Source organism: Pelodiscus sinensis, chromosome 5 (genome assembly GCF_052426305.1).
Source record: "Pelodiscus sinensis isolate ZL-2025 chromosome 5, ASM5242630v1, whole genome shotgun sequence".
NCBI lineage: Eukaryota > Metazoa > Chordata > Testudines > Trionychidae > Pelodiscus > Pelodiscus sinensis.
This window is the reverse complement of record NC_143056.1, coordinates 60,520,549-60,545,476: the sequence shown is the minus strand read 5'-3', so window position 1 is coordinate 60,545,476 and position 24,928 is coordinate 60,520,549. Positions and strand designations below refer to the sequence as shown.

The 24,928-nt window shown below is 40.7% G+C and overlaps 1 protein-coding gene across 1 annotated transcript; it reads right to left on the bottom strand.

Moving 5' to 3' along the window:
- Nucleotides 1-567: 567 nt before the first annotated feature.
- THBS1 (thrombospondin 1) lies at nucleotides 568-22,765 on the bottom strand. Its single transcript, XM_006123938.5, has 22 exons — nucleotides 22,432-22,765; nucleotides 22,057-22,149; nucleotides 20,553-21,130; nucleotides 19,866-19,941; nucleotides 19,395-19,591; nucleotides 18,687-18,812; nucleotides 17,111-17,204; nucleotides 15,961-16,134; nucleotides 14,318-14,494; nucleotides 13,753-13,926; nucleotides 13,055-13,182; nucleotides 12,767-12,919; nucleotides 12,119-12,337; nucleotides 10,937-11,044; nucleotides 9,983-10,142; nucleotides 9,408-9,526; nucleotides 6,408-6,642; nucleotides 5,673-5,900; nucleotides 5,279-5,550; nucleotides 4,294-4,391; nucleotides 4,022-4,161; nucleotides 568-2,917 (listed from the first exon to the last, which is right to left on the bottom strand). Exons 2-22 carry the CDS (start codon nucleotides 22,121-22,123, stop codon nucleotides 2,910-2,912), a joined length of 3,531 nt encoding a protein of 1,176 aa, XP_006124000.1. The 5' UTR covers nucleotides 22,124-22,149; nucleotides 22,432-22,765; the 3' UTR covers nucleotides 568-2,909.
- Nucleotides 22,766-24,928: the final 2,163 nt, after the last annotated feature.

Genomic DNA, 24,928 nt, shown 5'->3' with positions numbered 1-24,928 from the left:
AAACAAAACAATTCACCCTCTTTCTCTCAGACTATGAATGACAGTTTTAAGTTCTCCCAGGCAGTTGTTGCCAGTAAGACTCCCCAGAAATTTCGCATTCTATACCAGGTTCCAACAGTAAATCAGTGGATCTCATTAACATATTTTAATGCATACTGACCAACCATGCATGCCTTCATGGAACATACATTCACACTATGGAACACATTTCATCCTATGCTTACCATATAGGGCCATGGTGTCCAACCAGTTCTGAAGCTAGAACTGGTCACACTCAATTGGCCAAATAGCCACATGTAACTAGTGGCTAACATGTTGGACACCATGGGCATGGGGTACAGTCCTGGCTTCTATGGACTTCAATCCTGGCCCTGTTCTATTTTTTAGGAAAATCTTTATTTTCACATCATGCCTGTGCATCTTTGAGATTAAATGGGTGAGTACTATATTAGTTTGCTAGTCTGACTGAGTTGAGCCATCATAACAGAGTTAATATAAATTGACCCATTAATTCAAGTGGCCCATAAAATCAGTGATTAGAAATGAAACATTATTCAAAAAAATATGTAAATATAAATTTTCATATTGATTTATTGTTCCTTGTATGTAAGAAATTTTATTGTACAACTTACACAGCTTTAAAATGTAAAATGGTTTTAAAAGTGTACAAAAAAGCACATTCTTAGAAAATTATGCTATAGCAAAAACATGGGAAGAGAGCAAAAATCTTCAATTCAGTGTGCAAACATTTTATAAAAATAGAAATACTAGCTCTACAGGTAGCACTTCCTGATAAATTACTTAAATAGCGTATCTACACAATTATGAGATTAACTATTAAAATGGCAATAAGAAAAATAATTTATAAAAATACAAGCAATGGTATACAAGAGGACAGAAAAATATAACACAACATTAGAAATAGTATTTGGCATTGTTTCAATGCCATTTTCTTATTGGGAATATACTTTTCTGCAAAAAGAATTGGACTATGTACAGCATTTTTTAAAGTTCTACAGTAGCTTTAAAGTTTGTTAGACATTTAACCTCTGCTTGATCCAAAGATTTCTCAGTCACACAATGAGGTAATATTTGTATGTACGTTTCATCTTGTTAATTTTTCTTCTTTTTTGGAAAGAAAGGTTTATAGGTATAATCATGCTGTCCTTTACATCTGGAACAGCTTCAGTTAACATAAGTCTCACTACCCCTTTCCTCTCCCTGGAGCTCCTAAAATCCCATCTTCTCTGTGAAGCATTCCTACTTCTACAACGACACCTGGATCATTTCAATATGCAACCTGAAACTTCATAAAATGGCTGCAACCCAATGCCGTAGTGACAAGTGCCATTTGCAAAATTGTCAGGGCAGGGATTCTATAGTTTGTCTGTCTTATTTTTGGCCAAAGGTGAAATACCATATACATCTAATGGCACTATGTAAATTATTAGATAGTAACAAATGCTGTCCAGTCTCTCCAGTAATAGGTGCGAGAGATAGGAACTGATAGCGTCTAAATAAGATTTGTGGTTTCTTAAAGAAGTAGAAAGGCAACCTGCCAGGCTAAAACCAATTGCCTTCCGCAAAGTAGTAAAAAAACCAACACATAGAATGCTGACTGAGATGGGGGGAGGGAACATTCCTTCCTTGTGCTCCACATTCTTTAAAAGGAAAGTTGCTCTTTGTAATTAATACATCTCAGCTATATGATCCAAACAAAAAGCTTTCTAAACTATAAAAAAAATCTAGGTTCAGTATAGAACAGAATTAATAAATAATCTGTATTTACAATTGTACAGTCTTGAAGACTTGTAACAATGATTATATGGATAGTCTTGACGCGCTTTTTTGTTTTGTTTTATCAATAGTCCTTCAGTCATTGCGACATCCAGGATAAGTAAAATAAATATTTTACATTTTAAGATTTTATCCACAGCCTTCTTCCTCCTCCCAAAAAGTGAGGAGTTCAAAAAAGTCCATGAAATCTGTAGAAAAAGGAATGTTATTATCATTTGTTGTGCCTTTTTAACCATTAAAAAAAAAGCCCAGATGCTTCTTCTTTGAAGACCAGCACAGGTGCTAGTTGAAATGGTGTGCTTTTCAGCACCCTTTTTCATGTTCGCTACATCTGCACTTGCTACATGTGGAAAAAATATAAATCTCTGTTTAATCAGGCAATGGCATTAGATTCCAATTGTGAAGCCCAGGTCTCACCATGCTAGTGCAATCCTGTGGGTCAATCTTTATGCCTCCTTCCCCCAATGGGGTCAGTTTTGCAGTTTCTGCTTTGGACAGTATGGATTAACTTGCTAATATAGCTAGTCTACATCATGAAATAGAACATTTTTCATCACCTGAAAGATATTTAGTCCAAAATATAACAATTTCTCCAAGTTTCCTGGATATAAATTCCAGAAAGCATAGACACCTTCTAGACAAACATGGCAATTTTCTGTTTAACCTTTAGAAGTTCACCCCCTTTCCCCACATATTGAAATGTCTTTAGTTTTTAAGTAGTCCACAGAACATCTAAAGATGTCTTATTACAAAAATTGGTACTTGGTGCAACCACCAGTTAGAGGCAGTGACATTTCACTGTGATAAAGAACAAAGCAAATGTCTTTCTTACTGAAGCAAATGTGTGCTTTTTATGATGAAGACAAATTTTCATTCATGAAAAATAATTTTTCCTCTCATTTTAGATGAGGTCATATGTTGAGTGTGCTTTCAATTCCATTCTTTCAAAATCGTTCTTGAGGCAGGTCATGTGTTTTTGTCCACATTTGTGCAAGCAGAAAAAAAAAAAAAAAAAGGAAGAATACAATGGTCCCAGGGTTTGTAAAAATTAAACATTTCAGAAGGTGCAATACCTGCATTTTAAAATAGTTTCTGTATCAATAACCTCATGATTATGGATCTGTAGAGGAAGGGGGGAGGAAAGAGAAAAAAATTACTGAATGAATTAAAATCTCTGTATTAATAATAACTACAGTTAGGGACTAATATGCCCCTTTGGTAGCTATTTCTTCAGTCAGACTAAGAAAGATTTGAGATATGATGGGCTAGGTTTTTGGGTGTGCATGCACACTTATGCAGCTGAATACATAAACCCTGAGCTGTGCATACATTTTGCATGGGTCCAAGCCAATTAGGATTTGTTTGTTTGCACATATGCATACATATGAAAGTAAGAATTTCATGTTGAAGTTTATACACATGCATTTAAAAAATCTGGCCAGGAGTTAAAAAAAAAAAAAAACACACTAGCTATATTTCAAAGCATGAAGTATATATATTTTATATTTCTCCTAAAATGTGTCCTGCGTTAAGCATCTTCAATGTTTTGCTTTAAGTGGATGGTAACTTATAACAATGCAAAATTAATTACAGGTAACCCCTGACATATTACTCCACCACATTTACGATAGCTCCTAAAATCTCCCAATATACGTTCAGAGCTCACATTTACAACAGCATATGACACAGCCTCCACGTATCATCCCAAAACAGGAAACGCACGAGGTCAGTCAGACTCGCCAGTCTGCAACTGCTGCTTGAACTGCATGCGTCTCTACCACATTGGTCTTCACTTTTTAGTTATTTTTGTGCATTATTTGAACTATTTACTTTTCCTCCATTTCCGTCATCAATTTTGGTATTTTTAGGGTATGAAATGGGATTCCAAGAATGGAACCACCATTTATAACATTGCGCCTATGGAAAATAAGGGTTCAACTTACGATGGCTCAACTTATGACTGTTCTTCAGGAACCAATTAGGTCGTAAGTGCGGGGGCCGCCTGTAACAGGTTTTCCCCACAAAACTCACATAGGATTTCAAAGAAATCCTTCATGTGGTTCAAGAGCAATATAAGATTATCACAATGTTATATAATACCACAGAATTTAAATTGATAAATTTCATCTTTAAATATGCTTTAAAGAAAATTGCCTCAGAAGAAAACAATTGTTATTTCAATGTACTTCAGTAAAATGTCATACCAACAAGACACCATCCTTACCTCTGCATTCATATTTAAGGTCTGAGAAGAATACCATTTCTTGAGAGAAGACAAATAATCCTAACCGACCGCCAGCATATGTCTTATCGTAGATTGGTCCTGAATCAGCCATGATTTTCTTCCCTTCATACATTACAACTCTGCAAGGAGAGCAGTAATAAATCATCCTTGCTAGCTGTGGTAAGTTTTTAACTTTAATATAAGGCTAACTATTACCAAGATGACATTGCAATCAAATCTCTTCATATATATCACATTAATGGAATGGTTACCTAATGTATCCAGTCTTTGGTCTGTGACTAAGACGCCATCTATAGGCAGTAAAATCTTTCCAGCCTATGTGACGAGGGTCATGCCACAAGGTCCGTACCTAAAAAGGATACCATTATAAATAGCAAACAGTTTGACAATCCAACCACATTTTGAGAAGTATTTTATATGTAAAATAAGGGCCCACAGCTGGACTGTATATCCAAAAGATAGACTGAATCAGAGATGATGGGGGATGTGGGAAGGGAATGTGGTGTCACATTCCCCTCCAAATTTGCTGTTTGGTTTGTACTGAGCATGCTCACATTAATGGAGTCTTTTGAAAACCGATTTAACTCCTAGACAGGTTCCTATTTTATTATTCAGTCAGGCTAGTGCTGGACATTGAATGTTTCAGGCCATCAGAAACAATGGATAAACTTAGATTCCCTTTGGAGCTGAGGGATCCTACTATGTAGAGCATATGAGTCAATCAAATTTCTACTCAGTAAACGTTTAACTACAAATTACAAGGTGTTAGTTCTGAGAGCCCCTTCCTAACAGTCTCCCCAGAATTATCATGCTTATTGTTAGAACACAAGAATGGCCATACTGGGTCAGACCAAAGGGTCATCTAGCTCAGTATCCTGTCTGACAGTGGCCAATGCTAGGTGCCCCCCCGAGAGAATGAACAGAACAGGGAATCATCAAGTGATCCATTTCCCGTCACCCATTCCCAGCTTCTGAAAAACAGTGGCTAGGAACATCATTCCTACCCATCCTGGCTAATAGCCATTACTGGATCTATCCCCCATGCATTTATCTAGCTCTTTTTTGAAACACGTTAAAGTCCTGACCTTCACAACATCCTCTGGCAAGGAAGGAGTTCCACAGGTTGACCGTGTATTGCGTGAAGTAATACTTCCTTTTGTTTGTTTTAAACCTGCTACCTATTAAGCTTGACCGCAGGTGCAAAAAAATATAATTAACCTCAGATTGAGTTCTTACCTGTCCTGGGGTGTTGCCAGTGTGCCACAGAGCATTTCGAAGGTGCTCTCCAGGACCTGTAGTGGAGTTCACAACTTTGATAGAAAGACCTGAGTATCCCTGAGCTCTGGTTGGTGTTGAGTCCCAATAGGACTGGGTGATCTGCTTCCACATGACTACATAGAAACGGCTGCTAGACTGATAACCAAATACAAAGCCAGCATAGTCATCATCTCTTTCTGTATTGATGAAGAATGTGCCACTGAAGTCCACAGCATTGAATTCATCAAATCCTGGATGAAGAATAAAGAAACCAAGTTTGAAACTTCTGCTGCCTTATGCTGGACCTTAAGCTAAATGTCTAGCCTTTTCTAGGCTACTATGAGGAGGGAGGATCCAAAATGTTTTTACTCACCCACTGCAAGTCCAGGATCACAATTGACAGTCTGTACCAGTTCTTTACCCTGGTGACGAACCACCCAGTTAGGATCATTTTGCGATGTTCCCTTGGGATCCAGGGGAACCATCTGAAATCGACGGAAATCTGTCTCACTGATGTCAACATTCTCAGGACAGATGTCATCAATGTCTGGCACGTTGTCGTGGTCAAAGTCATCTTTGCAAGCATCACCACGTCCATCACCTACAAAAATATAGCTTCAATGACAATTCTGAAAACTCATTGACATAAGTTGAAAATGATGTATCATTAAATTTGCTTTGAAGTCATATGACAATTGAGACTGAAATCTGTTGCAGTGTAGTAGTGGCACAGCCAAAACAAGGCAGATTCTTGTAAGAAGCCTAGAACTGCTTTATATTATCCACCTTGGTATCTTAGCATCAAGAAGTTTTTGAAAGCTCAGACTTCAGTATATATTAAATTTCAGTAGCCATGATTATTAAGATTCATACTCTCTCCCTATCCAAATATTTTTCATTTTGGCATTTCCCAAATTTTATTAATATACTGGGAATCAGCATAAGCTCTGCAGTAAAAAGAGAAGGACACTATATTGGTACTATGTGTACACGTTTATTCTCTTATAAAAAAGAAAAGTTATGATTTTAAAATATATCTGCATGTAATGCTAGACATGCCTTTGTAGAAAAATACAGGTTTTGATAACATAATGTTCATCTTACTTACCATCAGAGTCAGTCTGGTCTGGGTTAGCAACCAGTCGGCAGTTATCTTTGTCATCAGGGATACCATCATTATCATCATCATGATCACAGGCATCACCTTTGCCATCCTTGTCATGGTCTGCTTGATTAGCATTGGGCACATAGGGACAATTATCTAGGTTATTTTGATGGCCATCTTCATCTATGTCCTGATTGTTGTCACATTCATCACCTATGCGGTCAGAGTCAGAATCCTCCTGTTGGAGAAGAGGGAAGGCTTGAAGAACAAGCTTTAAATGCACACCACTGCTGCACTTGAGGATGCTAGCAAGAAAGACATAAATACAAACCTTGAAGGCTTGAATTTAGGCTTGCTATTCACTTAGCAAAAAGAAACTGTTAAATTTTTACACTCTTTTTGCAATTCAGAAAAGGCCAACTGTGCTAACTTCTTTTGAATTACTTTATTAACATTTCACTAACCAATTGCTTCAGGCTTATTTATTTGAATACCTAGGGTTCAGAGAGTAGTATGATTTTCAGCTTTTCCCCAGTATTTGTATAATTATGCTTGTAATGTTTCTGCCACTGCAGGCTAGTCTCCATTTATTCCATGAGATCTTCATAGATCTGGTGTCAATTTACCATTGTATCTTTCTTTTCCAAGCACCTTATGATATTGACTTTAGTATGTACCTCGCCATTAGATCACTCTCTCTGATTAAAAGACTGTTTTGACAGACTGTTGTATGGCTTCCGCTCCATGTCATAATTTTCCTAATTACAAGAAAAAGCCTCCAAAGCCCTCTATAAACATAGGCTACATCTATACTCAACTCTCTTGCACAAAAAATATGCAAATGAGGTGAAGCAGTGAATATCTCTATACCTCCTTTTTATACTTAATGAGCAGCCATTTTTGAGCAAGGGGCTTTTGTGCAAGAGCCATTTGGCTGAAAAAAAGCGTCAGAACGGCTCTTGCGCAGAGGGTTTTTTTGAGCAAAAAGGAGCTGTGTAGATGGCTTCTTTTTGTTCAAAAGCCCCTTGTGCAAAAATGACGGCTCATTAAGTATGCAAGTGAGGTGTGATGATATTCATCGTTTTGCCTCATTTACATTTCTTCTTGTACAAGAGAGTGCAGTTTACACGTAGCCATAGAGACTTAGGGTACGTCTATACAACAGTGTTATTTTGAAATAATGTCAGTTATTCTGAAATAACAGTGCACATCTACACTACAAGCCTCTATTTTGAAATAATGTCGAGCTGGAAGACTTCTTACTTTGACTCATGGTAACTCTCATTTCACAAGGAGTAAGGGAAGTCAAAGGAAGAATATTCTTCCTTTGACTTCCTGCTGTGTAGACAGTGCCAAAAACCAAATTAAGCTATTTTGACTTAAGCTACGGAATTGATGTAGCTGAAATTGCATAGCTTAATTCAACTTTAGCTCTGCTGTGCAGACATACCCTAAGTGTTATGTGAGGAGAGATAGTTACTTCCCTTAGTAGTGGGCTATGCCAGGAAAGCCCCCTTCTGCTTGTAGTTTGTATATACACATCTCACTGTTTGCTTAGTTTCTCTAATATGATCACATGGCATCTAGCTTTATATTTGTTAGGGCTATCAAAAGTTAGTCTGACCTGTATTCTTGCACAGACTCTTCAGACCCAGGAGTTACTGAAGTGTCAGAGGCCATTTTAACTTACACATTCTGAATTGCTACAAGTGCTAGAATTTAAATTATTTTTTCCTTAATACTCTATCCTACTAGAATACCTACAGGTGAGAGTGTTGTGCATTAGTTTAATACAATTATTCATGAGAACACTCCATTGAAAGCCATAGAAAAAACCTTAAAATTAATCGAATGGACCATGATTTCCCCTATTTCACCTATTAGAAAGTAAATGGCAAATGTTAAGAGATCTAATTTTATAAGCATAATTTAAATCCTTGCATGCAACATTGCCTGGGCAACTACAGTCCTATGCTGGATTCCACTGATTTGCAGCAACTTTTCTGAAACCATTCCAATTATGCCCCTGAAGCTATTAATCTTACTACCTTTGACTTGACAGGACTGTACAGGCTTTACCCACCACTCCTGTTGAGCTTCTTAGAGTGAGCAAATTCAGTGGGAGGGGCTAGAAACTCCTCTCACCCCCACTTAATCTTGTAAAGATTAGTTTTGCATATTACTTCTGAATGTTAGAACACACCTTTGAACCTTGACATAAAGAGGGAAAAGCAGGCAGAATTGCCTTTATTGTATTGATAAATGAAGTCTTTTGAAATGTAGTTATTTTATACTGCTTTAACCTTTGTCTTCCAAAAGGCAAGGTGAGTCTATACAAAATGACATGCAATGCACTAGTTAAGCCTCTGCCCCTCCCATGCCTAAGATCTATAGTCTGTTCCTAGCATACCATGATATTTAGCATACGCCCTGCACTGGTGTCAGGCACCTGGCAAATGTTTGTTTTTTCCTTCAGGGAAAAAAAAACAGCTGTGCGTTCTGTCTCATATTACTCCTTTATTTTGGCTTATTTGGATCAATTTTTTTTAAAACCTGGACTTAACATCTGTGACTATTTGTAATGTACATAATTTTAGTTTCTTGTATAGCATGTTCATTTGACTGCACTCCAGACTGGATAGTAGAATCAATGGGAAGACATTTTCATAGACTGTTTACAATTACTTGTTACTCATGTGACTTTCACGCTGCATTACGAGAGTTACTGCAGTTGACAAGATACATAGACAAATTTACAGACATGAATGTTTCCCATTAAATGCTCAGGACACATGACTTCAAATAAGAGTCCCAGAAACCTCCATTACTCTATTTTTCAGTTAACAGCTAGCAGCTGGGTGAGCTCCCTGTGAGTTATGTTATCACTTAATAAAGGCATCATTTGTCATATCAGCATAGTGTGTATAACAAAGGGTAAAAATGTAATGGTAAATAAGATTTGAACAACAGATACTGATACAGGTCAGAGTAGAAAAGCCTTACCTGGTCTGGATTGTGTGCCATAGGGCAGTTGTCACATTGATCTCCAACCCCATCCAAATCTGTATCCCTCTGGTCTACATTGTAGACATATTGGCAGTTATCCCTTTCATTAAGAATGCCTAAAAGGAGCAGAGCAGAGATGAATTAGAGTGGTTTACATAGATCATAATCTCCACAATCTGAATACTGTAAACTGACAGTGGCACTGCAGTAAGTAAATAAGGCTTACAATTAAGTCAACAGTTTCTATAGTGATAAAATGAATTACTGTAGATTATGCTGCAGAAGAGTGGTTTATCTCAACGCCTATTGAGTCTCCTGTTACAGCTATTGCCACTGTGAGTGGAGCTATAAACCAGGACGATCTACTGCAACAAATCATAGGCTCCTAAACTAAATGTGCATATAGCCTCAGTGGCCTGCAGTCTTGACTTGCAACCTGCAGGTGACTTGATCACACACTTGACTTTCTATCTATAGACAGTGGTACCAACAGAGGCAACATATAACTGCCATCTATGCAATACTGCTCTGTATATATGTAGGAGGGTGCAAATGGCAACAAAACACTTTACCATCTCCATCAATATCCACAGCACATGCATCTCCTTCTCCATTGTTATCAGTGTCAGTTTGATCAGGATTGTGATTGTAGGGGCAGTTATCACAGCGGTCACCAACATCATCCCTATCATAGTCATACTGCTGCGGGTTGTAAATGAATGGGCAGTTGTCCTGTAAGAGGAAGGGCAGGCACAAAATGGCTATTAACAAACAGAAAACTAGTTTGGTTCTTTACCAACACAATTCAAATGTATGACATTCAGTTCAGAAAGATCTTTAATGCAAGTTAGGAAAATGCTTGAAAAGTCAAACTAGTTAAATCCTCTTCCGTGAACAGAGCAGAACTAGAGGTTTTTAAAATTACACTCAGATTGGATCCATTACAAAGTGATGTCTGGGAGAAAGTGGAATAAAACAAATATAGAATCTGCAAAAACAACATGCACCTTACTTAGGAACACTGGCTGGTATTTCAAAGCCCTTTGCATCTCAGCCAAATTCACTACTGGTATAAATAGTAGAAGCGATTAAGTTGCTGTCAATTGCAGCAGTAGTGAATTGTGACATTCTGAAAACCTTGGTTAGGCTGCCATTTAAAACAATTAGAATTGTTGCTTTATGAAAGTGAGGAGTGGGAACAGGAGAGTTAGCTATCTGGCATGCTGGAATGTTAGTGTATACTTGCTGAAGCTTTAGCTGTCTCAAGAATGCATGAGACTATGAAGGAATAAAGCATGAAGAGAAGAGTCAGTCAATCTCATTTTCAAACTCAGCCAGCTGCAGCTAGTTCCTGGAACTACTGAATATCCAATTGGAGTTAGGCATCTCTTTTCAATAGTTAACTTTCCCTTCAATTTCCTACAACCTTTTGTTAAGATTAAGGTCAGAGGCCAGGCCTTGACTGTTGGGAGTGGAGAAAGAAAAAGCAGCACTAGGAAGGGCATGAATCTTTCATGTAGCATTACCCTGTCATCTGGAATGTTATCATTATCATCATCATTATCACAGGCATCACCAATTCCATCCTTATCATAGTCTTCTTGTCCAGAGTTGGGAAGATTGGGACAGTTATCCTAGAAAGGAGAAAGTGCAGAAGTATTATCATCCTTGGTATGAATGCCATCTTTACTTTTTTTAAAAAAGTGAACAGCTAGAAATAAACAGCATAATTACAATCTCATTTACTGCATTCTCTCAGTGTAATTCTATTGATTTCACACACTCTTCATAACTACTATGGACCGTGGATAACAATTTCAAAAGTCACTTAGGCTTTTCTATACTGGCAATTGAAGGTCAATTTGTCATTCCCAGGTGCTTAACTCTCCCACCCCAAGTGACAAAAGCTTTGCTGCTTACTGTAAATGGTGCTTTGTCAGCAGGAATGCTCTCCTGCCAACCAACCAAAAATGCTGCTGCTCATAGGGGGTAAAGGTTTTGTCTGCACTTTTGTTTATGCTGTTTGACTTTTAGTGACAGTGTAACATATCCTTAGAAGCCTAAGGGCCTCTTATTTTTGAAGCTGGGACTTAGACACTTTTGAAAAAAAAATCTTTATATCTTTTTCTATGACCTTTGAGAATGTTTATGGGTGGCCAAAAATAGGCTTTGTAAGAACTTATACGTGGTATTTTTGTAATTACTGTAATGGTCAGAATTCCTGTATGTTCCAGGCATGACTCAACTACTGTAATAATAGGTTCTGATAATCTGGAACTTTTCTTTGGCATTGCCATTATATCCCTGAAAGGATATAGTCTTATCTTGCACTGGAGATAGTTTAAGCAAAATACAGGACTATGTAGCACTTTAAAGACTAACAAGATGGTTTTTAGATGAGCTTTCGTGGGCCAGACCCTCAGATCAAGTGGTCTTGATCTGAGGAAGTGGGTCTGGCCCACGAAAGCTCATCATCTAATAAACCATCTTGTTAGTCTTTAAAGTGCTACATAGTCCTGTATTTTGCTTCAGCTACACCAGACTAACACGGCTACATTTCTATTACTATTGGAGATAGTTTAATACCTGTAATTAGTCAGAGATTGAGTCATAAGCCTTTAAAACATTGAGCATTTAGCACATTCCTTAGTTATATACCAAGGCAATTTCTTAAAAAAGCAAGCAGGAGAACAGGGGAATTTGCTTACTTTTTTGCAGTGGTAAGTGGCATTGGCAACACAGACAAGGTCCTCATTTGGCCATCCATCTAAATCTGTATCTTCACCACAGATTATGCCATTGCCAGCATAGCCTGGTTTACACTCACAGCGGTACATAGGATCACTGAAATGGCCAAGGTAGTTGCACTTGGCATTCTTGTTGCAGTCATGAGTTCCATCTGTGCATGGATTACGTGGCTTGCAGACCTAAGAGACCACACACATACAAAGATAATAAGTCTGCTGCAAAAGAGTCTCTCCCTCATGCTTCCTGGATATGCAGCTAAGGCTAGAGGAATGTATAGCTGTTCATGTACAGGTATAAATAGTCACATGTTAAGTATTTACATAGTTTCTTTATTGGCAACATTTCAAAAATGTTTATTCCCCCAAATTCATGACATTCACACCTTTCCACAGCTTTTAAAAGGCTAAGAAAGCACTGCTTTTAAAAGTCATGTTACTGAAGCAGATTATATGCTTGTACTATGCTGGTCTTTTACAATAACCTTTATTTTCCTAAACTATGAAGGCTGGTCAAGAACTTGCTTTTTCTGAGAATTCAGAATGTGCTTTAGAATATTCAAGGCTGGTGGGTGGTTTTATAAACCAGGAAAATTTTCATCTTGGGAGTACCTGCTTGTTAGCTGTGGCATCCTCGATACCTCGACCAAAAGGCTGTGTTCCAGTGAAACGTGGTGGGCAAGGCAAGCAGTTGTATCCAGGTTCAGTGTTTTCACACCTGTGCACTCCATTGAGGACAAAGCAGGTATCAGGAACCTCTTGACACTGAAGTGAGAAAGATTGGAGTATGAGGGAAAATTAGAGATTTTTTTTTTAGGGGATTTGGATTTTTAACTTGTAGCTTAGTGTTTTGCCCTTTATTAGAAGAGAGACTACAAACAAGAACTCAAGCTTTCTGACCTCATCAATATCTTTGCATTGAACACCATTGCCATGGTAACCAGTGGGACAGGCACCACACTTCCAAGAACCATCAGGGGAACTGGTGCATGTCGTTCCAGCAAAACAGGGATTAGACAGGCAACCATCTGAAACACAAGATTGAATCACAGTAAACTTCAACTATTTAAGTGGTCTGTTAAGGGGTTGGCTATCCCCAACATGTGAATTGAAACAAACAGTTTGGAGGTTCTTTTAGAGGAATATGGCAGCATTTCAGTCTTAAAAACAACCTCACTAACCAAAGGAAAAATAAAGGTAAAATTCTACATGTCAGGGACTTTAGATTGCCAAATTAAAGTCAGTCATTTGATTCAGTTGCATTCTTCACTACAGAAAGGAAGTATTGTCTAATAGGTTGATCATTGGCCTAGGAGTCAGGAATTCTTTCAGATCTAACCTCAGCTTTGCCACTGACTTGTGTTGTCCTGACAAAGTCATTCAGATAGTCTGCCCTCAGTTACACAACTAGAAATCAAAGAAATTTATACTTAAATCATATCTTACTCTGGTATTTTAGCAATGTAATGTAAGTCAGAATTTGACTCTCTTCTTTTAGTTAAATGGAAATTGACTCAGATGAGGTGTAATTTTTGCACAAATGTTTGAAGATGCAAGTGCTGCTTAAAATACTATTTTTTTTAACTAGAGTTACTCACCAATTGGGCAGTCGTGCTTGTTGCAGACCTGCACTCCTGTGGCGTCACCTACACAGTCCTTCCCACCATACTGAGGCTCAGGGTCATTGCAAAGACGTCCACGTTTTTGAATACCTCCTCCACATGTGACTGTGCATACATCCCATGGAGACCAGGGTCCCCAGTTTCCATTTACTGCAGAGAAAATCCATGGAAAACGTAAACATTCACAGAATTCATTGTAAATTCAGCAAGATACTACTAGCTGCATATAAGTACTGATGCACATATTTCAAGACCACCGCTGCACTTGGACACTATGGAAGAATAAAGGATAGAATGGTGTACCTAAATTTTTCATTTCTGAGTTTTCTAAAAAATTAGAGCCTGAGTTTTATTCAAACTAACTTTTAATGTATTTTGTCTTCAGTATTTTTTAAAAATATGAGATTTTACATAGTACTTGATTTAACAGGAGACAGTGGTCAGGAATAAGATTACTGTATACAAAAACTTCTAGCTTAAAAGGTGCTTGTTGCTTAAGCTAAACAAAGAAAGAAAGAGTCTATTTGACCCATTTACTTACTTGGGCAGGGGTCTTTCTGGCATGATTTGGTTTCCCTTGCCTCACCCTCACATGGTTTGCCATTCATCTGTGGGACTGGAGAGTTGCAGAGACGGATTCTAGTGATCATGCCAATGCCACAAGTAACAGAGCATGATGACCATGGTGACCAGTGGCTCCAACCACCATCCTGTTTGACTTCAGAAAAGACAAACTTATGTTACCATCTGAGATTTTCGAGCTCTTTGAGGCATGTTAGCAAAGTGCCTAGAAAACTTTTGGTACTGTGTGAATGACAGCATTAAATACAAACCCCAATTTTGCTACCCCACCATGATGGGTAGAGATTTAAAAATGAAATGCATGTTGGCCTGAGATTTTGCTATGTTTAGTTCAGGCCCAATGTCAAAAACAAACATTCATGCTGGCTTCCACTGCATACATTTCAATTTTGATAGGAGTTTTAGTAGGAAAAAACAAAAATCTCAGGAGCTTCTAGAGCAGAGCTGGGCAAAATATGATGTGAGCCACATCTAGCCTGCCAAGCTGCTCAATCCAGCCCGCAAGAAACTCAGAAAGCTCCATGCCTGCCCTGCTCACACTCAGCACTCAGGAAAGCCAGCTGTAGAGCCATACGTGTGTTTGAATGCTGAGAGCCCAGGGGAGGGGGCAGAGGTTTCTCATACTGCTCCAGCCCCCAATAGTTCCTATTGGCCAGTTTCTGGCCAATAGCACCTGCCTGTTTGCAGAACAGGCAGCATGTGAAGTGCCCCCTTCCCCCAGGCTTACGGTATTCAGTTCTGATCAGTAAACATGGTCCCAGCAGCTGCCCTGAGCAAGTACGGGGGCTAGAAGATCGGGACCCTGGAGGGCTTCTGGCTGGGATCCAGGTAAGGTGCCTCTGGCACCACAGCCTCCCCCTCCCCCAACCCTCTACTCCCCCTCCATGTAACCCAAACCTTCTGCACCCTACACCTTCTCAGACACTACATCTCCTCCTATACTTCTCTTCAGGACACAACCCTCTCTCAGACCTTGCACCCCAGTCTGTTGTCCCTGGCACAATTCAAATCCCCGTTCTCCCCGCCCCCCTGCACGCCTCTGCCAGGTCACAACCTTCTCCCAGGCCCTGCACTCCCTCCTTCTGCACCTCTCCCCCAGGCCAGAATCCTCTCCTGCAGCCATACCTCTCCCAGACCCTGCACCCCAATCCCATGTCCCAGGTCACAACCCAAACAAACCCTTGCAACTCTACCCCAGATCACACTCCCCTCCCAGACCCTGCACCCTTCCTCACACTAGTCTTTTGGCCCTAGGTAACAATCCCCTCCTTCACCCTAACTCCCTCCCAGATCCCACACCACAGGCTCCCTTCTGCACCCAACCTCCATCCCAGACCCCCACACCTCCTCCATTAATATAGTTGAAGAGTGTGGTCCTCAACCACTTATCAAATTCTTGGATCCCCCCGCCCCCAATCAAAAATTGCCCACCCCTATTCTAGAGCTAAAAAAATCAATGTTTTGTACCATTGGTAAGCAGCTTATTGTGGTTTAAATCATGATTCTGACTCGTGGTAGCTTAATACTTAAATTACAATTGTAGAAGCCAAGGATAGGCTCAGGTAAGGTTTCACAATTTGTCTAAGCATATGAAATACTTACACCTCTTATCGCACTCCTGAATGTGGCAGGTCCGAGTCTGTACAGAGGAACCTTCACAGCGATTATTGAGACTGTCACAAGAACGACCTCTTTGTTGAACCCCATTTCCACAGGTCACAGAGCATGAAGTCCACTCAGACCAAGGGGACCAACCATCTTCTGCATAGTCACTGGCTACAAGAGAAGTACATTTCTGCTTACAATGTGAATAAAAAATGTATACACTATGTTTAAATCCCTTTCCCACCAAGAAATCAGAGGTTACAATTATGTCATTTGCCTTCCTCTTAAAAAGCATTTCAGCATAAACTTTAAAGTCTCTGGGATGCTGAATTGTCTCAGTGAGAGACAAGCACAGAGGAAGACAAGGGCAACACAGCTAGTTTAATGATGTTCTTTCCTTTCATAAGAACTCAGTTCACTGGAGGACCAGATTAGAGTTAGGTGAGGGCTGCATGTATGTTCTGTTTTTGCTTGTCGTGAACAATTAGACTATTAGTGGAGTTGCTTGGAAAAACTTCAACAGAACTATTTTCTGTCAGAAAATATAGTTCATCAAAGTCAAAATGCTTTGCAAAATCGTGTTGATTCTGCCAACATTTCATTTGATAAAACCCTGAAAAAAGTTCCAAATTCAGAGGATTTAAAAGCAGGATTTATGTTTGATTGGTATTAGGGCATTCCAGTTTCACTACTGATCACATCAGACTAGATCTGTCAAATGTTCTAAATAGTGTGGGCTTTTGAGGGACTGTCAAACTTTTTATGAGGCATGTTTCTTTGGATCAGTGCCATAAAGAGGAAATTCAAAAGAAGGTCACCATATCTGACATGTCCACTTTTCTTTGCAAATATGTACTAGGATCCAAGTCTGGTCCCTCTGAAGAATGATCATGTTTCCAGAATCACAGTGGCCATTACTTTGATAAGTGATTATTAGAATTTAATATAGCTAGCTTACAAACAATAGTCTATTTAGGTTAGGTCTGCATGATCATTTGAGTATCTCAGTTAACGCAAACTAAGACTAATAGTTCTCTGGTGGTGTAATTCTATACTCACCTGCTTACATTTTAGTATGGTATAGCTAGGTAAGAGAGACAATACAGCAGATTATGGCAGAAATATCAAGCAAGCTGTAACTACTTACGCCAGCATCGTGGACAGCACTCCCCATCAGGAACAGTAGCATTAGAACAAGGCATGAGAGGGCAAGATACTTTCCTGCATATAGTGGCAGAGTTCTACAAAAAAAGAATCACCACTAAATTTATGATGAAACTTTAGTTGAAAAGGTCAAATGCTAAAGATAGTTATCTACTGAACTCACAAAAGATTCAGTAGTAAGTTCATTACATGAGACTCCTTGTTGTAGTCAATAGTGGCTGTACCAATCCTTTGTGGACTATTTTTCCGTTATTCTTTAGTTACTTTTCAACCAAGGGTGGAAGTGTTTTAGAATTTGTAGAAGTTAAGCAAGAGAAACTGCCAAATGTCTGAGTCAGATTCTGCTACATAATATCCCAAATATGTCAAACTTTAAAGACACTAACAAAGAATTTGAAACCAGCTTTGTCATGTGTTAATCTGAATTTAAATTGATTATATAAAGTGAGTTGAGTGGAGTTGGCTCAAAACCCAGAAACCATAATTTATAGTTAGATGTGGCTTTGATCTCTGAGCTGAAAGCAAAACAAAAAAACTCCACCAGAAGACTGAATGAGAACTAAAATGTAGTGTATACTTTGGCTTCTTATGTTTCTTTTAGGACAACAAGCCTTCTGAGTGCTATAGTTTTAGAAACTAATGAAGCAAATTGTGACAGCTACCAATATTCGACAATGAGAATCACAATGTCATTAGCTGAGTATAAGTTTAAAAGAATATTCTGCCCTACAAATAGTCCATTTATATCTAATAATTAAGCCTTTAGTTTCCAATTTGAATTGGGTTTTGTAGATTTGTACTCTGAAGTGTTTTTAATAAGATATAATTAGGATTTGAGGAAAGTCATAAAAGGAGTTTTTAAAAAGAGGGCTGGGGAATTATAGTTATGATGTTATTCAGTATTTTAGGATATTTTATAGTACTCTGGAACAGAACATGTTGAAGAATGAATTCCTTGTACAGTTTGGTGGTAGTTTTGGCTAGCAGTTACCAACTTTATGAAATAATCCTTCTTTCCCGTCTGCAAAATGTCTGCAAACTCAGTGGCATGAACAGTTTCATTATAGAATCAAGATTTTCTTTTATTTTTGAATTAATCTAGTGAAAAGCAAGGATTCATTCCTATTCATTTCAGTTAGTAAAAGGTGCAATTGAGTACCTAATTTAGACCTCAAGTATTTCAGGGAGGAAACCTGCTGGCTACTATAAAGATAAAATTGCTGGAGTGCTGAAAACTTAGTTTACTTTTTGGTTTATGTAAACTAAACAGAGGCATTCCCCAAATAGCTAAAATAGACTGGTTAATGGACAGTTATATCAGTTGCATGATTTTAGGCTACTCCCTTCTACAATGCTTCTTCAGTAGCATCAAATGAAAGCTGCATTTACAGCACAACTACCACATCATTGATACTACATGGATCTTTCAAAAGATGATACAGTATGCAGTACCTAGTTTTGTGTAGGATTCATTTTTTCTACATAATAAACATAATTTAGGCAGCAGTTGCTAAAGCCGATGCATTATGTTGTCATGTTGTGAATTGTAAAGTCTTTACCTGGCAAGTACATTCAGTGCAGCTATCAATAGTCCACTCTTCTTTGTTTTTATGCAGAATTCCATTATGAATGCACACTCCGGGAGTGATCTGGACTACTTTGGCAATCAATTCGTTTTCTTCAGTCTTAATGGAACAGAAAAGTAAAAGCATTATAGGTGACTTCTGTACTAAGCTCTCCTTTGTCTCTACACATGGGCTGTGTCTAGACTGGCCAGTTTTTCCGGAAAATCAGCCGCTTTTCCGGAAAAAACTTGCCAGCTATCTACACTGGCTGCTTGAAAATCTGCAAAAGCACTGACTTCCTACTGTAAGAAATCAGTGCTTTTTGCGGAAATACTATGCTGCTCCTGTTCGTGCAAAAGTCCCTTTTGCGCAAAAGGGCCAGTGTAGACAACGGAGATTTGTTTTGCGCAAAAAAGCCCCGATCGCGAAAATGGCGATCGGGGCTTTTTTGCACAAAAGCACGTCTAGATTGGCCATGGATGCTTTTCCACAAAAAGTGCTTTTGTGGAAAAGCGTCCGTGCCAATCTAGACACTCTGTTCCGAAAATGCTTTTAACAGAAAACTTTTCTGTTAAAAGCATTTCCGGAAAATCATGCCAGTCTAAACATAGCCATGGAGTTTAATCTACAGGTATTAGAGGCAAGTTACCTAGTATTTGAGCGAATTGTAATGAAGACAACTTTGGATTTCTTGGCACTTACCACTTTGCGCACTTTGTCTTGAAGGATTGTCACCATGGACCGCAGTCCTTGCATTTCTACAAACATATTTGTGAGTTCTTCACAGGAGAAGCCACAGACTGCCTGGACATCCTTTGTTTTGTGGCCAATGTAATTAGTGCGGATAGCTGGGCTGGAGCCATTGATGGGATTGTCCAAGGTAATGATTGCATTAGTAGCTAAAAACAAAAACAGCATATGCCCATTAATATAGATGCACACACAATGTTACAAGTGCAAAATTCATCATCTAAAGTGTGCATAACACCTGCTAATGTAGCTGTCACCAAGTCCATTTATTTATCTATAAGCCTGAAAAAATCCTGTATTTTCTTATACAATAATGATTTTCATATCAGCATACTTTCACTTTTGTCTCAACTTGTCTTCCTAGCATGCTGAGGAATCCTATTTTTAATAGGTCAGTAGATTCAGAAAAAGTTGTAGACTTACAGCTGGAGCAACCTTTGTTCCTTAGAATGGCTTCCAGGGTTGTTCCAAAGACAAACCGCACATTCTGCAGCACTCCCTGTTGGCAGAGGGAAAATGACAGTGTTTTGTAGAAACTATAGGGGAAAGACGTGTAATTTTGCCCAGGAAGCCAGTTTCAATTTCAACAAAAGTTTCAAAGGCACTAGAGTGAGGCATATGTCCAGAATGCTTCACTACCCCTTCTACCTGGTGATAGCAAGTCCTGTGTCTGAATACTCTCTTCACCAGCTCTCAGTGTATAACAACTCCACAGATGCACAATGTCCTCTTTTCCTCTATATTCCAGGCTTTATTTTTGTTTACTAAAATTTGCTAGACAACTGTTTATCTGATCAGTGTAGTAGGGTCAGAAACTTCAAGTTTTTCTTGTAGTCTGAGAAATTTCATCAGGTCTCATCTAAAACAAGTCTAGAGCTTTAAAGAGCTTGGGATTTGAAGAGGATTTTCTGCAGTTCACTTAATATGCAAATAGATTGTGGGGACTATTTATATTGAAGGTGGACAGTTTTCCTGCACAAGCTGATCAGAACCCTCCTCTTCTCATTACTACTCTTTCTCTAGTGGGGGTAGGTTTGGACGTTGTGCCTTTAAGGGTTTCTCTCATTGAAGGAACCCCATGAAGATGCTGACTGAGAGAAAGAGCCTTACCTGGAAGTTGTCATTGACATCACCCTTGGCGATGCGGAGCTTGGCACTGCTGGCCAGGTCTCTGGTGAAGATGTTTTGGATGGGGATGTCCAGTTCAGCATTCTCCATTTTCTCGCACCCTACATACAGCTGGGCCCGGTCCTCCTGCACGAACAGGGTAATGTTCTTCCAGTGGCCAGTGGCTAATAGGGCATCCTCCACTGAAACCACCTGCTGCTTCCCATCACCAAACAGGCTCAGATCCAGAGTGCCTGCTTTTCCATTAGACACCAGGTTGAAGATATGGCCCGAACTGTCCTTGCGCTCCACAGCCAGTAGGGTGCCCCGACTCTTCTTGGCCTGCCGGAGAGTAGCCAGCAAAATGAAGCCCTTTTCAGCATAGATGGCATCCAGCAAATCTTGGAACTTGTCATCAGGCATGGCAGGGATGCGGCTGGCATCCTCAATGCGGTAAGCAGGGCTGGAAGGCTCAGGCCCCTTCACCAACTGCACCCCAGTTGCACGGCGTCCGGCTCCTTTGCGAGTGAAGCCAATGAGTTCGAAGAGATCAAATACACTATTATCATCTCCCCCAGACTCTGTGGAGAGACCAGAGTAAGCGTTGTGAACAAAGATAGAAAGGGGCCAAATGGCTGTGCAACCCCTGGGATGGGGGAGCAGTCAGGTGCTGGGGGCTGAGAAAGTAGCTCAATCCCATTGTGAGCTGGTGTTCACTGAGGCTGAGTAGGGACTTTTAATGGAAGTTGAAGATCAGTCCAATTGGGTGGGGAGCTGATATAGCAACAATGCAAGTATGGGCAGCTATGAAGCTAATGCAGCCCTGTAGGGGGGCTGCTGTACAGAAGGGCATGGTGCATTTCTGTAGGGATGCTAGGAAGCACATCCTGATTTACATACAAAGCTAGCTGGACAATAGTGAGTGGTGTTTTGAGTGCTAATAGAGGAGGCAGCGAAGCACATCAGTAAGAACAAGGGGAAGAGAGCAGAGTGTCCACCCCGTCAGATCCCATTTTAAAAATCTAAAGTGAGACTTTCACTGATTACCTATAGAGATCTCAGTTAGTACATAAATAATGTTTCTATATGGTCTGAGGTCTATGCTGAGACATAATGCACAATACAGGCAAGATAGGGGACAATGCCAGATTGCTTCTTTTAGTTCCTCAGCTACATTTTCCCCATGCATAATGTGGAAAGGTAGGTAAACCATGCTTTGCTTTGAAGTCCTTGAGTGTTCAGTCCTTCCTTGTTTGAAGGTTACATAAATTCTGCACAGGAGGAAATAATTTGCTGTTCATAACCACTAATCTGAATATTCCCCAGGCTAATGCATTTTTGTGGGCTAGAAATATCAAAGCAGCTCTTCATCACAGTTTAAGGTTTCATTCCTTCAAAGTCAACACCAAAGATACCAGATTTATTTAAAAAAAAATCCTGACCATTAATATTTACCCAATAAATCTCTTTATAATTGCCAAATATAGAATGAAGTAATTGTTTTTACCTGGGATCTGGTTTGTTGCATAGACACTTAGCATTAGGAGGAGAAAAAGTCCGCCTGATAGCTCCATGGCAAAGACCAGTCTTCAAGACAAACCTTCGAAAAATAAAAGAAAGTCTCATCCTCATTACATCCAGAAGAATTTTTGGGGGAGTCTGAGGCTGGCAAGCAATAGGTTTGTCAGGTACCCTGAAGATGAAAAGTGTTGCAAAGGGCTAAGGCGCGAGCAGCGGGACTATTGAGGAGGACGTGTAGATAGATACACAGACCCCTCCCCTCCCATGAATTTCAGTTGCGTTTTCCCCCCCTCTTTAGATTTTGTCTTTTACAAATTACATGAAGTGGCAGGGGAAATTAAAGTGCTGCTTCTGCACTTACCTTTACAGGGAAAGATGCTGAGACCTTAAAGATAACCCCGGGGATGAAATATCTCCTGCAGCCACTGAGTGAAGAGCGATCAATATCCTTTGGAAGCCCTTGGATTCTCCTGACGACTCTTAGGTGAGTGATTGTCCCCTAGCGCGCTAGACACACACTCAGCAAAGCCCCAGCCCGAGCAGTGTCAGTGTCCCTGGTGCTGGGGCGCTGGTGTTCCAGGAGCAGTCCGTGAGTAGCCGCGAGTCCCGGTTGGTGGATCGGCTCGACAGCTGCTTGCAGCCCCCGCAGGTTTCCCTTGGCGCTCAGCCTCTGGCCAGTGCAGTGAAGCGGCTGGAGGAGCCGCTCTCGCCTTTAAGGGGTCGCGCACATTCCTGAAAGTCCCGCGGGCCAATCAGCAGCGACCGGGCAGGAAGCGGGCTGGTGTTTATCCAGTTACCTCACAACAAACGAGAAACAAACCGCTCAAAAGAGGGGGGGGGGGGGCAGGGAGGTGATCACACTCCAGCCTCAGTTCTCTACGCCCAGCACGTGGTAGGCAGAGGGCTCTGCCCCTCGCTGTGACAGACCTGTCCAGGGTTTGCTCTGCCTCATTCGGGGTGCAGGGAATTGCTGGGAGTATAAACCGCCTGTGACCAGCCGGGCACTAGTTGGAATGAGGGAGAGCAAATTACCACCGGGCAGCGATGGTTTCTCCAGTCTGATTCCGCTGCTCCTGTTCCAGGAGCTAATCTCCTGATGTGATAGTGCTACAGTAACCGTGCGCTATTAACGCGTGTTCTTCACATTGGGTGGCCGCGGTGACTTTCTTTTTACGGGTAACAGGGCCCCCTTTGCGCCTGGATGTCTCTGTCAGGCTATTTGCACAGCGGGGGTGGGGAGATGAGACATAGACAGGGGCCTTCCTTCAGTGGGGGAACGTGTTAGGGCGCTCACTCGCTGCATGGCTTGGATCCTGGGCACACTTTCAAAAAGGATCAAGTTCGCGGCGTTAAAACCCGAGCTGTCCGCTTGGGGGCGCCCAGCGAATTCTTATCGCCAAGGCCTGGAGGAAATGGTTCCCAAATTAATCATTCCTAAAGGGGAAAGTGCATTTTCCCCTTTTATAGAATTAATGAAGTTGCATCTTCAAACTAGTCCCCGCCCTTCCCGACCCTGTCTCCCCTATGGTGCTTTCCGTGCGACTCTTCCGTGTGTATTTGAGGGAATGATGGTGTCACCAAATTCCTCATCAATCGCTATTCGTTTATGGGGGAAAGTCTCCTGCCAGTTCTTTTATCTGCTTCCTACACATCGCTCATTCTTGTCTTCTCTGTCCCCCGTGCGCTTCTGAGAGTAGACGCGCGTTAATAGCTGCGCGGAGCTGGGCACGTCCCTGGCCCGGGTGGCGGCGATTGATTTCTCAAACCTCTCCCAGTGTACGCGGTGTCTCTGTCCAGTGCACACAGAACCCGTCCCGTGCCAGCATTACTCCAGCTGTCTGGAATCCCATTCATGTCCTCTGGCTCTGACGTGAGAGGGAGCAGCAGCAGCTCTTCCACAATGGAGTGGGTGAGATGAAAGGTATGAACTCATCATCTTTCAGCACTGCCTTGTTACCAGGAGCCCCAGGTGACCAATCTTCTCTGGACAACAACCCTCCAATCCCAAATTTGAAAGCAGGTCAGAGCAGGGACAGGCAGACTGGACACACGTCTCTTTAAATTCACAGAGAGTGTGCTAGAGTGAAATGTGTGGGAGTGGGTTGGATAGGGGGCAGGATATATGTGACTTGAGCAGTGTGTAATTAGTGCTTGCCAGTAATAATGCTGAGTTTGAATGTAGTATAGTCTCTGGTGGGCAGTGCAGATAAATAGTATGTGAGGGAGGTGTAAGTCATGCATAGGTAATATGAAGTGTGTGTCAGGAGGGTATGTAAGTATGCAGTGTTGTGTGCAAGTAGTGTATGAGTGCAGTGTATGTTATGTGCAGAAGGCATGGCTGAGAGACTTGGGTGACCTTTTGAAAACGCCTATAGAAAAACCTGGAACATCAGCACCAGCACTTTTTTCAGAAGATCCTCAACAGAAAGTGTGAGAATCATCACACTAAAGCCAGTGTCCCCAAAGAGGCCACCTTCTTCAGGTATTGAAGCCCTGATTATCCAGCACCAGCTAAGATGGAGTGGGCTGTGTGTGCACATGACAGGTATATGCTTACCAAAACAACTGCTGTAAATCCAACTCACCAAAGGAGAAAGGAAACCAGGAGTCCAAAAGAAATGCTTTAAAGACATGCTTAAGATAAACATAATGGCTGTGTCTACACTGGGCCACTTATTCCGGAAAATCAGCCGCTTTTCTGGAATAAGCTGCGAGCTGTCTACACTGGCCCTTGAATTTCCGGAAAAGCAACGACGCTCTACTGTACAAAATCAGCCGCTATTCCGGAAAAACTATTCTGCTCCCGCTCGGGCATAAGTCCTTATTCCGGAACACTGTTCCGGAAAAGGGCCAGTGTA

Coding starts and splice junctions, on each gene's coding strand:
- THBS1 (XM_006123938.5), bottom strand. CDS start 22,123: ATGGAGCTATCAGGCGGACTTTTTCTCCTCCTAATGCTAAGTGTCTAT. Junction 12,338..12,766: donor ATGCCACAGCTAACAAGCAG/GTACTCCCAAGA, acceptor GTGGTCTCTTAG/GTCTGCAAGCCACGTAATCC. Junction 10,143..10,936: donor ATAACATTCCAGATGACAGG/GTAATGCTACAT, acceptor TTCCTCTTACAG/GACAACTGCCCATTCATTTA.